The 15302-nt window shown below is 48.5% G+C and overlaps 1 protein-coding gene across 3 annotated transcripts in view; it reads left to right on the forward strand.

The window, feature by feature from the left end:
* Positions 1–15302, forward strand: part of DNAH14 (dynein axonemal heavy chain 14) — a 281677-nt gene that overhangs the window by 98578 nt on the left and 167797 nt on the right. For 2 of the 3 annotated variants that reach the window (XM_073671866.1, XM_073671867.1), the window contains exons 29-33: positions 455–686; positions 809–862; positions 6373–6471; positions 10226–10371; positions 13317–13385. In XM_073671866.1, coding sequence (XP_073527967.1) covers positions 455–686; positions 809–862; positions 6373–6471; positions 10226–10371; positions 13317–13385 — 600 coding nt within the window. The remainder of the gene's footprint in view (positions 1–454; positions 687–808; positions 863–6372; positions 6472–10225; positions 10372–13316; positions 13386–15302) is intronic. The other variant, XM_073671868.1, reaches the window with a different exon arrangement.

Here is a 15302-nt window from a genome sequence, read left to right on the forward strand (position 1 = left end):
AGTACTATCTGTGCATACTTAATTTACAAGAAGACAGGACTATCTGTACCTACCTCATGTACAGGAAGAGACCAAGAAGCAGTACTACATTACACTACACTACATTGTGTACTATACTACATTATGAACACAGAGACAAGGAGGCAGTACTATCTGTACTTACATTGTCTCTATCTGTGCATATTTCATTTACAAGGAGGCAGTACTGTGTACCTACCTCATGTACAGGCAGAGACAGGGAGGTAGTAGTATCTGTACCTACATTATGTGCACAGAGACAGGAAGGCAGTACTACCTGTGCATACTTCATTTACAAGCAAGCAGTGCTGTCGTTAGCTGTAGCTCCATGATGTACATGCAGTTTGTGGGTCCAGATTGCTTTCAGGTTGTCTCCACCTAGGAGAATGGCCGCCTTTGATGCTGCAGTATAAGATCTCCTCCTCCTTTATCGCAGGCAGCTTCGATATGAATGGAAGAAGCAGAATAACTCATGCTACGTGGTGCAGGCCGGCGCCTCCTTCATGTACGGCTATGAGTACCTGGGCTGCTCCTCTCGTTTGGTCATCACTCCCCTCACTGACCGCTGCTGGCTGACATTGACTGGAGCCCTGGATCTGCACCTTGGAGGATCCCCGGCAGGGCCGGCCGGTACCGGAAAAACCGAAACTGTCAAAGACCTGGCCAAAGTAATCCTCCAGATTATACAGTGTGGGAAAACCTCCGCGGCTCGGAGAGGATCACTGGGCGGTCAGTTCACCCATGATGGCCACACACGCCATTGATTCGATTTTTCACATTTTTCTTGCAGGCGTTAGGAAAACAGTGTGTGGTGTTCAACTGCTCAGAAAGCCTGGACTACAAGGTGAGGCGACCGCGACCCCATCATAGGCGCTCCGATCCGCTGTGTGCAGTCACCGAGATCCACAGAGTTATAGGAGAGCTAGAACCGAATATCCAGAATTATCAAAGTATAATCTGCAGGGACAGTACAAGATGTCACCCGTGTCCAGACATTAACGCCATCAATAGTTCTGTGTAATGTCCAGAAAAGAAAAGGTAAAAGTAAGAGGAGCCACAGTTCATTACATTGAGTTGGGCATATTGATAAAATTCACTTTGTAAATACATTACAGTGATTATCATGTACTGATCCTGAGCAGAATAGCGAGTGCGGCTCTGAAGTATAATACTGGATGTAACTCAGGATCAGTAATGTAATGTATGTACACAGTGACTGCACCAGCAGAATAGTGAGTGCAGCTCTGGAGTATAATACAGGATATAACTCAGGATCAGTAATGTAATGTATGTACACAATGACTGCACCAGCAGAATAGTGAGTGCAGCTCTGGAGTTTAATACAGGAGGTAACTCAGGATCAGTAATGTAATGTATGTACACAGTGACTGCACCAGCACAATAGTGAGTGCAGCTCTGGAGTATAATACAGGAGGTAACTCAGGATAAGTAATGTAATGTATGTACACAGTGACTGCACCAGCAGAATAGTGAGTGCAGCTCTGGAGTATAATACAGGATATAACTCAGGATCAGTAATGTAATGTATGTGCACAATGACTGCACCAGCAGAATAGTGAGTGCAGCTCTGGAGTATAATACAGGATATAACTCAGGATCAGTAATGTAATGTATGTACACAATGACTGCACCAGCACAATAGTGAGTGCAGCTCTGGAGTATAATACAGGATGTAACTCAGGATAAGTAATGTAATGTATGTACACAGTGACTGCACCAGCAGAATAGTGAGTGCAGCTCTGGAGTATAATACAGGATGTAACTCAGGATAAGTAATGTAATGTATGTACACAGTGACTGCACCAGCAGAATAGTGAGTGCAGCTCTGGAGTATAATACAGGATGTAACTCAGGATAAGTAATGTAATGTATGTACACAGTGACTGCACCAGCACAATAGTGAGTGCAGCTCTGGAGTATAATACAGGATGTAACTCAGGATAAGTAATGTAATGTATGTACACAGTGACTGCACCAGCAGAATAGTGAGTGCAGCTCTGGAGTATAATACAGGATGTAACTCAGTATAAGTAATGTAATGTATGTACACAGTGACTGCACCAGCAGCATACTGGGTGCAGCTCTGATCAGCTGCTAGTCAGTGTGCTGATTACGGGTGTGGTGGCTGCAGATCCTGCTGTGAGCTCCTGATCTCTGAGAAACCAACACCTCTCCACCTGGGGACCTGCTTTCTCTCTTTCCCAGGGAGGGCGCGGGTTTCTGGGATGAGTGATGGAGCCAAGTCCCAGGCTTCTGCTTCCCGAACCAGGCCGGCGGGGGGCAGAAGAAACCAGCAACCGGCCTGCACATCAGAGGACTCGGGGGTGAGACGCTGCACCAGGAGTCGCAGCAATGTGGCTCCTACTCCCCCCGGGATTGTGGAGACCCCCAGAAGCCGCAAGGCTTCCAGCATGGAGGAAAAGCCTGACAGCGGCGTGCAAGATGGCGCTCCTTCCGGAGTAAAGCTGAGTGCTCACGGAGGTGAGGCCGACCTCCCTGAGGGGGGTTGGGTGCTGCAGGGACCCCGGGAGTCTGTGTCCACCTATGCCTCCCGGGTCATGATCCACCTCCGTGAGTATGAAGATGCCAGTAAGCTCATCAGGAGGCTCCGGGAGGAGCTGCGCTGCACAAGCGCCAAAGCTGCGGGGGCCTCCAAACCAAGGAAGGCAAAACTCCAAGCTGAGGTAAAAAGACTGAGCAGTGAAATTCAACGCCTGGAACTTAGGAAAGCCACCATCAGGGAGCAGAGTGGTCCTTTCAAAGAAAAACTTATAAATGAAGACCGCTTTAGAGAAATGGCTGATTCCAGAGAGCAAAGGCAGATAGGGCTGCAGCCTGAGAGCCAGGTGGATGATGAGAGTGATGATGACCAGCAGCAAGCCCCACCTGGCAGCCTGCAAAGTCACCCGCAGGCCACGTGCAGCGAGCTCCCTGCAGGACAGGCGACAGTGACATCCGGTCGCAGTTCTGCCGGCTCTGGGGAGGACAGTGACAGCAGCGGCCAGGGAGGGGCGCTAATGGCCGAGATAAAGCTCCTGGAGTCCCCAGTGTGCCTCCAAAACTTCCATCTTGGTGACGATCTACCAGAAGAGGCACCTGGGGGCCACAAAAAGGCAAAGAAGACCAAGCCAAAGCTGCAGGAAGCGGTAAGATACGTATATGCCCCCCTCCCTGTACCCCCTGAGTCGGCGGCAGGCTCAGCTCGCTGTATAAGTCCCGTTGCCCAGCCCAGCCCGGGTTCTGCTGTGGATCAGGTGCAAAGGCGCGGGGAGATTACAGAGCGCGGTAGTGAGGCGCAGAGCTCCGTCTCTGCTTGTAATAGCGGGGACGCAGCAGGAGGTGCATCAGCCGAGAGGCTGGACAGCGAGGGCGGCCCGGCGGCGGGCGTTCCATCAGGCCACGATGCTGTGGTGCGCTCCTCAGTGGGAGGGGGGAGCAGCCCGGTGTCGGGGGCAGCTCCGGTAGCCTCGGCGCCTCTGAATGCTGTTGCCGCTGATCACTTAGTTGAGAAGCGGCGGCAGTGTGAGGGGGCAGTTGGGGCTGAGCGTTCCGGTCCTCCCACGAAAGTGCTATTTTGTGTTGGCGTCGCTGGTCCGGAAGATCCTGATGCTAAAGATCAGCGGCGCCTAACTGCAGCTAGAGATCAGCGGCACATTATACCAAATGCCAAACAGCGGAAATTACCGACCGATGATGTGAAGGGCACACATAAGACCGGGGGTGAGGTCGCCTCCAGTTCTATGGAGGTGACTGAGCCCCTTGTGCCTGATGCGGAGGTCAAAAGGTCATCCACCATTGTTACTGGTCCAGCAGGAATGAATGTGGTGGTGGAGGTGAATGAGGATAATTCATTGTCTAGCGGTGTGGTTGCTGGTTTGGTGGAGGGTGAGATGGAGGTGGGTAATGGTGATACTGTTGGGGCTGATGTGGTCACTGGTCCGGTTGCCCCCCCCGGGGGTGGCAACACCTGTCCAGAGTTATGCCAGTGTCACCTCCGGGGCAAATAGGGCATCCTCCTCGTCTCCGGGCTTTGGGGACGGCATGTTGCAACGGCGCCTTCTGGAGGCTCTACAGAAGGGGGAGAGATCACTAATGGTAGAGGGTCGAGAGGTTGATCTATCCTACTGGATAGAGAGGCATGGCCTCAGGGCCTTCCGAGAGCAAAAAGGGGAAGATACAGTGTGGTCCCTCCCAACAGCCGGGCCAGGCAGTGTGCGTAGGAATGTGGTCCGTCTTCGGTGGAGGGGCAGTGATGCATGTCCGCCAAGGTCTAAAGTTGTGGAGCTCCTGCTGAGGATGGGCTTCAAGGCGATTGACATCTACGCCTTGATACATCCCTATTCCACGCCTGAGTTTGATGTCAGCTTTGTTCGGCCGGAGGGGCTTGAGCTCTTCTGGGCGAATTATGAGTTGGCAAAAAATGAGCCCGGCTGGCGAGACTTTGCCGTTCAGGCAGTGTCTCGCCAAAACCAGATCAAGAAAGTGACCGTGATGACTCGTAACGAGTCGCTTTCTTGCTATGACATCATGACGTGGCTTGGTCGGTATGGAGAGGTGGTGGAGATGCCAAAGAAAAACCGCGACGAGTTTGGTATCTAGTCAGGGGCCTGGACGTTTATGGTAAAACTTAAGCGTTCAGGTGGTACGATTGCCCACATTCCATCGTCTGCCTTCCTGGGTAGGGATCGTATCCTGGTCTTCTACCAGGGGCAACCGAAGCTCTGTCACAGGTGCGGCGACCCCACACACTTCAGTGCAAACTGCACCGTGCAGAAATGCGCGTTGTGTGGGGGTGTCGGCCATCTTGCCGCCTCTTGTGTGGAGATTAGGTGCCACCTGTGTGGTGAGTTAGGCCACCCATTCAGCTTTTGTCCTCGCTCCTTTGCTAATGCAGTCGAGACCCCGGTGGGAGTAAGCCGTGAGGCCGATTCTGCTGGAGAGGGGACTAGCAGGGGTGGGGGAGCTGAGGGGCCAGGGAAGAAAAGCAATAAAAAGACGCCTGCCCAGCTGAGGCGTCTAGACAAGCGCAGACAGGAGAGGGAGCGGGGCGAGCCCCAGACTACCGGGGCAGCCCCTGTCCTGGATGCCAGTGTTGCTGCTGAGGCCCCGAGGGATGATGAGTTGGATGAGGAGGTCAGGAGGATCCACAGGGAGGAAACTGCCTCTGCTTCAGAATCCTCCCATTATGAAAGTATGGATGAGGATAATAAGCGGTGACTAGAGCACAAGCGTAAGCTCGGCACCAAAAAGAAGAGAAAGAAGGGAGATAAAACATCTTCTCCCGCTCTGACCAAGGTACCTAAGGAAGGTAAAACCGACTCCCCTCTAGTTGGTCTTTCTAACCGGTTCCAAGCCCTTGATAACATCTCTTCCTCTGAGGAGGAGGCTGAGGGTGAGGTTCCGGCTTCAGCGGAGCTTACAGGGGGTGCCGAGTCTCCTTCTCCTGGGGATGCAAGGTCCTTGGGGGGAGGGACTGGCCCAGAGTCCGGAGACGAGGACGAAAAAAGAAGGAAAAATGTGGGAATGGACACCTCTGTGTCATTAAAGAGGGGGAAGGATTCCTCCTATGAGGCAGAGGATAAGGGGAGTGGGAAGAAGAAAGCCATCTAACTCAATCACCAGTGATGGCGGTACCCACTCCGTTGACGCTGGCGTCCATTAATGTCGCCAGCATTAAGTCAAACATGGCTAGATTTGCGGCCTTTGATTTTCTCAGCCGGGTTGAAGCTGACATTTTCTTTTTGCAAGAGACCAGGCTGCCAAATATGGCAGAGGTGTTTATAGCTAAGAGGGAGTGGAGACTCGGGCCCTCCTATTGGTCTCTTGCGGCCGAGCCGTATAGCGGAGTGGCGGTCCTTTTTACCGCACCGGTAGAATGCCGACGGGTTATTGAGTTAGAAATGGGGAGGTGCCTGATATTAGATGTCCTCATGAAGGGACAAGAGCTTCGGCTCATTAACATCTATGGTCCCCAATCTAAATGGGACCGGAAGTGTCTCTTTATGAGGATCAAGCCCTACCTTTTTACGAGTCGGCAGGTCGTCTTTGGAGGGGACTTCAACACTGTCACGAGGCCCCGGGATAGAGGAGGTTCAAGAGACAAGCTGACTTATGATAGCGTCGCCCTTAATAGTATAGCTAGTGAGGCTCGCCTGGTGGATGTCCACATCCGGGACACCGCAGGCCACGAGGGGTTCACCTATCATAGACGTAACTGTAGGTCCAGGATAGACAGGTTTTATTTAAAGGAGGAAGCTGTCTCTTCAGCAGTATCTGTTGTTCAGGTGGAGTTCTCCGATCACTGTTTGATTTTGTTTTCCCTGAATGTTACAGAGACCCCCCCGGATGGGAAGAGGTTTTTGGAGGCTCAATTCGTCTCTCTTGGAAGAAGCGGAGATAAGACAGTCCTTTGAGGATTTTCTTCAGAGCCAGGTACCCTTACTGGATCTTTGTAGTAGTAAGTCAGAGTGGTGGGAGATGTTTAAGAAAAGGGTGGCGAGATTCTTCCGCCAGCTCTCGAGCCTCAGAAGCCTGGACAGGTACCGCCTGTATCAGGGCTTGAGGAGGAAACTCGAGCATCTTGTCTCAACTGGAGGTAGCCGCGAGGAGATCTCCAGAGTGAAATCTTTGCTAATGAGGTGTCAGTATGATAGACACGCATCTTTGGTTTTTGAGAGGGATTACGGGAAGTAGCGCTCGCCCGACCCTTATAGAAACTGCAAGATGTCAGTGAATAGTAAAGTTGTTACAGGACTGGTTGACACTGCGGGGTCCCTGAAAAGATCCAGATCAGGGATCCTGGAGGTCGTCAGATCCTTCTACTCGCACCTCTTGGGGAAGAGGGATCTGGATTGGGATGAGATGTCGGCTTTTCTGGCTGAAGCCGTCCCCGAACCAGGGGTAGACCCCTCTCTTGGCGTTTTGACAGAGATGATCAGGGAAGAGGAAGTTAAGTTGGCGATTGAAGGGCTTGCCCTGAAGAAATCTCCCGGTCCGGATGGCTTAACATCTGAATTCTATAAGACCTTTAAGGACGCCTTGGTTCCCCTCTTGACTGAGGTATTCAATGAGTGTCTTTCCTCGGGCACTCTGCCAAAGTCAATGAGGAGGTCTGCCCTGATCATCTTGTCAAAGGGTAAGGACCCATCTTGCTTTGAGAATTGGCGTCCCATAGCGCTTCTCAATGCAGACAGGAAGGTTTTGGCAAAGGTGCTGTTTAATCGGCTGGTGAAATTTGCACCCCAGCTCCTTTCGGGGGCCCAGCATTGCTCTGTTCCGGGCCGCAGTACAATTAGTGCTGTACTCTGTGTCCGAGAGGCGGTGGAGCAGGGTAGGGCTGGCCACTGGAAGGGGTACATGCTGTCATTGGACCAGGCAAAAGCGTTTGATCGGGTTAATCATGAGTACCTCTGGTCTGTCCTTCTGAGGTATGGCCTGCCGGGGGGGTTTGTTGATTGGCTTAAGACCTTGTACTCTGGGGCAGAGAGTTTCCCGCTTGTGAACGGTTGGATTGGCAGCTCTTTTGAGGTTGGGTGTGGTGTTCGCCAGGGTTGTCCCTTGAGCCCGCCACTGTACGTGTTTGCGATTGACCCATTTCTTAGGAGGGTGGAGCGTGGACCGTTGGCTGGGATCGGGATGGACCGGGCAGCACCGGAAGCCACTCTGAGAGTGGTGGCGTATGCCGATGACGTCACCGTTTTTGTTTCCTCTGATGGGGAGGCAGAATGGCTGATGTCAGAGGTAAATCGCTACTCGGAGGCATCCGGATCTAAGATCAACCGGGATAAGTGTGAGAGTCTCTGGCTGGGAGGAGGAGATCCTGGTTTTGATCTCCCGGACACCCTTCCAGAACCCAAAGTCTCTGCAAAAGTTCTTGGCATCGAATTTGGCCAGGGGGATTACCCCAAACAAAATTGGGACAGCAGGCTAGAGATCGCCACTCAGAAGGTGAACCAATGGAAGGGTTGGTCTTTGACCCTAAGGGAAAGGGTAAACCTGATCAAAACTTACCTGCTCCCTTTGCTGATCTATCTGGGCAGTGTGTGCATCTTGCCAGAGCCTCTCTGGACTCGGGTCTACAGTTTGTTCTTTCAACTGTTATGGGGGAATAGACTGAACCTAGTCAAGAGGAAGGTTACTTACCGTACGAGGAGACTAGGAGGGTTGGGTATGGTCAACCCTGTGGTATTCCTTGTGAATACCTTCATTAAGATCAATATTGCAAACCTCTGGAAACAGAGGGCTCCTCCGTGGGTATTCTCCTGTAAGGGATGGTTTCAGCCTTTCTTCCAGGAATGGGAGACAGGAGGGCAAGTGAAGGATCTCCGCACACCGCATGGACATCTCCCGGCTTACGCTACCGTGGTTCTGAAGGTAATTCGCCGGTGGGGTCTGGGAATGTGGGAGGTCAGGACTCTGGCAAGGAAGCTCCTTGACAAAAGGGTTCTGTTGACCCATTTTCAGAGGCCTCTGGCGCTCAGGGATTGCCCAAGTCGGGATCTTGGGGTGGGTCTGCATCTTTTGAATTCTATCAGGATCCCCTCGAAGGTTTGGGACTTGGCTTGGCGCTGCTTCCATGGGAAACTGTGTGTGAGGGACAATCTGAAGTGTAGGAGCTCTGAGGACAGGAACTGTCCTCGGGAGCATTGTGGTACCATGCTTGAAAGCATGGACCACTTCCTGCTTCGTTGTCCCTTTAACACAGAGGTGTACAACAGGGTGGGCGCCTCCATTGGCTGGCCCCGGCTGGCCTTTCTCTCTTATGCGGAATGGGCCTATGGAGCATTCGGGGACCTGGGTGGTCGGGACCGCTGCACCTTATTTCTAGTTAGCGCAGTGGTTAGGTATCACACGTGGAACGCACGGTGCTTAGTATCGACGCAGCGGAAAATCCTCCCAGTGGACGATGTGTTTAGGACCATACTCGGTGACCTGGTGAAGGTGCGTTCTCTGGAGTATGAGAGACTGGGTACACGGAGGGCCGCTCTCCTCTGGAGGGGCTTTTCTTTTAGTGTGCCCTAGTCTGGTCATCTCCTCTCCTGGTGGTGGGCTGCTGCTGACACCATAGATTTTTGTTTTATTGATCAGTAGACAGTGATGTAGGGCTGCAGGCGCCGAACTTGGGCTTTGTCAGTTGTGGTTATTGTATTGTTTGTTTCTGTATATATTGTATATATGGGTTTGGGTGTAGGTGTTAGGTTGGGTGGAGGGAAAAGGGGGGAGGTGGGTTCATCTTGTGGGACACTGGTTATTTGGGTGAAAAACTGGCACTGCCTGATCTGGCCTATGGACGTTGGACTGAGGCATGAGGCGCAGGACCAGCTCTCAGGTCAGTGCCGGGGAGGGACTGGTGGGCTCGAGTGTGGGGGGGTTTGTTTTGTCTTGTATATATTTGTATAGTTAGTATTTATTTTATTTTATTTATTTAAAAAAAAAAAAAAAAAAAAAAAGAATGTATATATTAGTTTGTATATAATTTGTCGGTTATTGTTTATTATATTGTTATTATTTGTTTGGTAACCGGACCAGATGTCATGGTGTAGGTAGTTATTATTCTGTATATATGTATAATATGTGTGTGAGGAGAGAGGGAGCGGCTGGACCAGTTCATTACATTGTTTATTTTCTGGTTATTAATTTTGTTATGTTTCTGTTATTATTATTGTTATGTTTTTCATTTTTATAATAAAAGATCTACAGGATGTAACTCAGGATCAGTAATGTAATGTATGTACACAGTGACTGCACCAGCAGAATAGTGAGTGCAGCTCTGGAGTATAATACAGGATGTAACTCAGGATCAGTAATGTAATGTATGTGCACAGTGACTGCACCAGCAGAATAGTGAGTGCAGCTCTGGAGCATAATACAGGATGTAACTCAGGATCAGTACAGGATCAGTAATGTAATGTATGTACACAGTGACTGCACCAGCAGAATAGCGAGTGCAGCTCTGGAGTATAATTCGGGCTATGTCAGTACAGGATAAGTAATGCAAATGATATACAATGTGAGAAGTGTATGAATTCTATATGTAAACTGTGGAGTTGTGGTCAGAGGTGAGGATAAGCTCCTGGTCTCCCCCTGGCATTGTTTGGTCTGCATGTCATGTATTGCAGATTGTCAGTATGTTTGTGGATATTGGGGCTCGTGGCGGTGCAGTAGTAACACGTCCCTTGTATTTCAGATGGTGGGGAAGTTTTTCTCTGGAATGGCACAGTCTGGAGCCTGGTGCTGTTTTGATGAGTTTAACCGTATAGATATAGAAGTGCTGTCAGTGATCGCCTCGCAGATACATGCCATCAAAACAGCAAAGGACAGCCAGGCCATCAGGTAGTGTATGTGCCCAATGATATAAGGACTATTACATAGACCCTGAGGTCTGGATCATATTTTTCTTGTATCTATTTTACTATTTATTTGCAAAAATGTCCCCAGGTTTATTACTGTTTGCAGTTAGTGATGGAGGACGGTCCCTCCACCAAAGACCAGGGAGTGACAGGGGAGCTGCGTACAGTCTTATCTGTGTGTATAGTTTTACTATCCTGCTTTATCTAGTCTTCCAGCAGTACAATACAGCCATCATTAACTTACCAGCCCTCTAATGATAATGAGATGACTCTATTTATTGTGTCCCAGTGTGTACAGCAAAGCTAACAAGTGAGAAAACTGAAAATGTCGGCATATATATATATATATATATATATATATATATATATATATATATATATATATATATATATATATATATATATATATAGTACAGACCAAAAGTTTGGAGACACCTTCTCATTTAAAGATTTTTCTGTATTTTCATGACTATGAAAATTGTACATTCACACTGAAGACATCAAAACTATGAATTAACACATGTGGAATTATATACTTAACAAAAAAGTGTGAAACAACTGAAAATATGTCTTATATTCTAGGTTCTTCAAAGTAGCCACCTTTTGCTTTGATGACTGCTTTGCACACTCTTGGCATTCTCTTGATGAGCTTCAAGAGGTAGTCACCGGAAATGGTTTTCACTTCACAGGTTTGCCCTGTCAGGTTCAATAAGTGGGATTTCTTGCCTTATAAATGGGGTTGGGACCAGCAGTTGTGTTGTGCAGAAGTCAGGTGGATACACAGCTGATAGTCCTACTGAATAGACTGCTAGAATTTGTATTATGGCAAGAAAAAAGCAGCTAAGTAAAGAAAAACGAGTGGCCCTCATTACTTTAAGAAATGAAAGTCAGTCAGTGCGAAAAATATGGAAAACTTTGAAAGTGTCCCCAAGTGCAGTTGCAAAAACCATCAAGCGCTACAAAGAAAGTGGCTCACATGAGGACCGCCCCAGGAAAGGAAGACCAAGAGTCACCTCTGCTTCTGAGGATAAGTTTATCCGAGTCACCAGCCTCAGAAATCGCTGGTTAACAGCAGCTCAGATTAGAGACCAGGTCAATGCCACACAGCGTTCTAGCAGCAGGCATATCTCTTCAACAACTGTTAAGAGGAGACTTTGTGCAGCAGGCCTTCATGGTAAAATAGCTGCAAGGAAACCACTGCTAAGGACAGGCAACAAGCAGAAGAGACTTGTTTGGGCTAAGGAACACAAGGAATGGACATTAGACCAGTGGAAATCTGTGCTTTGATCTGATGAGTCCAAATTTAAGATTTTTGGTTTTTGGTTCCAACCACCGTGTCTTTGTGCGACGCAGAAAAGGTGAACAGATGGACTCTACATGCCTGGTTCCCACCGTGAAGCATGGAGGAGGAGGTGTGATGGTGTGGGGGTGCTTTGCTAGTGACACTGTTGGGGATTTATTCAAAATTGAAGGCATACTGAACCAGTATGGCTACCACAGCACCTTGCAGCGGCATGCTATGCCATCCGGTTTGCTTTTAGTTGAACAATCATTTATTTTACAACAGGACTATGACCCCAAACACAACTCCAGGCTGTGTAAGGGCTATTTGACCAAGAAGGAGAGTGATGGGGTGCTACTCCAGATGATCTGGCCTTCACAGTCACCAGACCTGAACCCAATCGAGATGGTTTGGGGTGAGCTGGACCGCAGAGTGAAGGCAAAAGGGCCAACAAGTGCTAAGCATCTCTGGGAACTCATTCAAGATTGTTGGAAGACCATTTCCGGTGACTACCTCTTGAAGCTCATGAAGAGAATGCCAAGAGTGTGCAAAGCAGTCATCAAAGCAAAAGGTGGCTACTTTGAAGAACCTAGAATATAAGACATATTTTCAGTTGTTTCACACTTTTTTGTTAAGTATATAATTCCACATGTGTTAATTCATAGTTTTGATGCCTTCAGTGTGAATGTACAATTTTCATAGTCATGAAAATACAGAAAAATCTTTAAATGAGAAGGTGTGTCCAAACTTTTGGTCTGTACTGTATATATATATATATATATATATATATATATATATATCTATATATATATATATATATATATAATATATATATATATATAATAAATATCCCAGTCCTCACTGAACCTGCCTGAAGGCTCTGGGCATCAAGCTATTGCAGGAATATTCCTCAGTCAGGGAGGTGGGAAAGCTCACAGTTTGGACCAGCAGGGTAGCCATGCCTCTAACCCAAAGTGTCAATCATCGGGAGCACATTGCCCCCTAGCAATCAGGACTCTGGGAGGCAGGGGATGGGTGCTCTCCTGAAGATAGGACCCTGAGGCAACCCCTTTAAAGATCTGTGATATTTGGGGGCCCTGTTGGAGATTTTGCATTGCTGTCTGTGTACTTTCAAAGGGTATGTATACTTATGCAAACTATTTTCTGATTGTCCAGTGCATCCAAAGGCAACTTGCAAACGGTTTATAAGGCTGCTATGCGTCCGCACAATCACAGATTGCAAACCCTATGTGGTTTCATCACGCAGGTCGCTCTGCCCTCCCACGTTTATAAGCTACAAATGTAAGAGACTAGCACATGGCTGTGGGGTCAGACTACACAAGGTTAGTTTGTAGTCTGTAATATAGAGCAGAAACCAATTTTTCCTTTATTTTAAATGTACTGAAGGAATATATATATATATATATATATATATATATATATATATATATATATATATATATATATATATATATATATATATATATATATATATTTTTTTTTTAAAAAAAGGTTTGCAAAAGTATTCACACCTCTTAGGTTTTAATAGAATTTTTTATATCTGGCTCTAAATGCATAAGGTGGTAATTATTAATACTTTCCAGCTGGGTTCTCTTCTGCTGGAATGATTGTCATGTTTTATGTAGGTTTGTGTTCGAGGGCAGAGAGATCCGTCTAAATATGTCCTGCGGAGTCTTCATTACCATGAATCCCAGGTACGGAAAGAAAGGACTTTTTTCTGCTTCTTGACATACAGAATATAAAATGTTTCACCGCAATAAATTATACATATAGGCGGAAAGTCTGCGTTAACGAGTGGTGGGACCGCTGCCCTCGGGTTGTGAGGCTTCGCTGACGTTTTGGGTTTTTTAATGACCTTCTTCAGGTCGAGTCATGTGTTTGAATCAGATCTGCCCGAGATGGAGCGTAGTACAAAATATACATAATACATCTGAAGCTGATGATGTATCTGAAACTGCTTCTTCTCCTTCTCGGGAAGTTCCCAGCATTGTCTCCGGTTGTCTATATACTGCTCCTGGTCTATTAAAAGATTAAAATAGGTCAACGCATTTCTCCCACTCAAAAACTTTTCTTTCTGAACCTGAACCATACAAGTAGGGCAGCAGAAGGGCGAAGGTCAACATCACTGGTGGTCTGAGATAGTGTGGGGGATGATACAAACCCCCTTGGTGGTCCTAAATGTCATTGGGCTTACTAGGTGATGTGGATCCCCTAAGCCCACGGTCCCGGTGGGTACACAGCAGTTGAGGCATGCGGGAAACAGGTCGCAGAGGTACTGGAAGCTGCAGGCAGACTGGAGACATCCGGGAGACCGCAGACAGGTAGCAGAGTTACAAAAAGCTGCAGGCCGACAGGAGATTCCCTGGAGACTGCAGGTAGCTGAGGTACTGGAAGCCCCAGGCAGACAGGAGACATCTTGGAGACCGCAGGCTGGTAGAAGAGGTACTGGAAGCCGCAGGCAGACTCGAGACGTTCGGCAGATCGCAGTCAAGAAGCAGAAGTCCTGGAAGACCAGGAACAGGTAGAGGAATTGGAAGCTGCAGGCAGACAGGAGATGGCTTGGGGACGACAGACAGGTAGCAGAGGTACTGGAAGCCAGAGGTACACTGGAGACGTTCAGGAGACTGCAGATAGGTAGCAGAGGTTCCTGAAAGCCACAGGCAGACAGGAGATTTCCTGGAGACCACAGACTGGTGGCAGAGGTACTGGAAGCTTCAGGCAGACTCAAGACGTTTGGGAGACTGCAGACAGTTAGCAGAGGTCCTGAAAGACCAGGAACAGGTAGAGGAATTGGACGCTGTAGGCAGACAGGAGATGTCCTGGAGACCACAGACAGGTAGCAGAGGTACTGGAAGCCGCAGGTACATTGGAGACATTCAGGAGACCGCAGACAGGAGATGTCCTGGATACTGAAGACAGGGAGCAGAGGTACTGGAAGCTGCAGGTTGACAGGAGATGTCCTGAAGACCGCAGGTAGCAGAGGTACTGGAAGCTGCAGGAAGACAGGAGACTTCCTGGATACCACAGACAAGTAGCAGAGGTACTGGAAGCCACAGGCACACAGGAGACTTCCTGAAGACCACAGACAAGTAGCAGAGGTACTGGAAGCCACAGGCACACAGGAGACTTCCTGAAGACCACAGACAAGTAGCAGAGGTACTGGAAGCCACAGGCATACAGGAGACTTCCTGAAGACCACAGACAGGTAGCAGAGGTACTGGAAGCCACAGGCAGACAGGAGACTTCCTGAAGACCACAGACAAGTAGCCGAGGTACTGGAAGCCGCAGGCAGACAGGAGACATCCTGGAGACCTCAGACAGGTAGCCGAGGTACTGGAAACCACAAACAGGACATGATACACCAACAAACTAAGAGACTTAATACTGAGACACAGGTGTGGGTCGGAGTAGCAGTAACACCAACATCCCTCATGGTCAATTATTGTAAAAAGGTTAATGCTAATATCCCTAGTTGTCCTAACCAAACAATATGGACCTAGCACTAGATAAAACCATCTTCAGAGTATTGGGCAGCGTGTACATGTAACGGCAAACATTCTTGTTGGTCTAGGATAGTGGAGGGCCTAATGTCAATATTCCTGGTGGTCCTA

The sequence above is a fragment of the Phyllobates terribilis genome, unplaced genomic scaffold (assembly GCF_046119375.1).
Source record: "Phyllobates terribilis strain yellow unplaced genomic scaffold, ASM4611937v1 Scaffold_3__8_contigs__length_932513732, whole genome shotgun sequence".
Lineage (NCBI taxonomy): Eukaryota > Metazoa > Chordata > Amphibia > Anura > Dendrobatidae > Phyllobates > Phyllobates terribilis.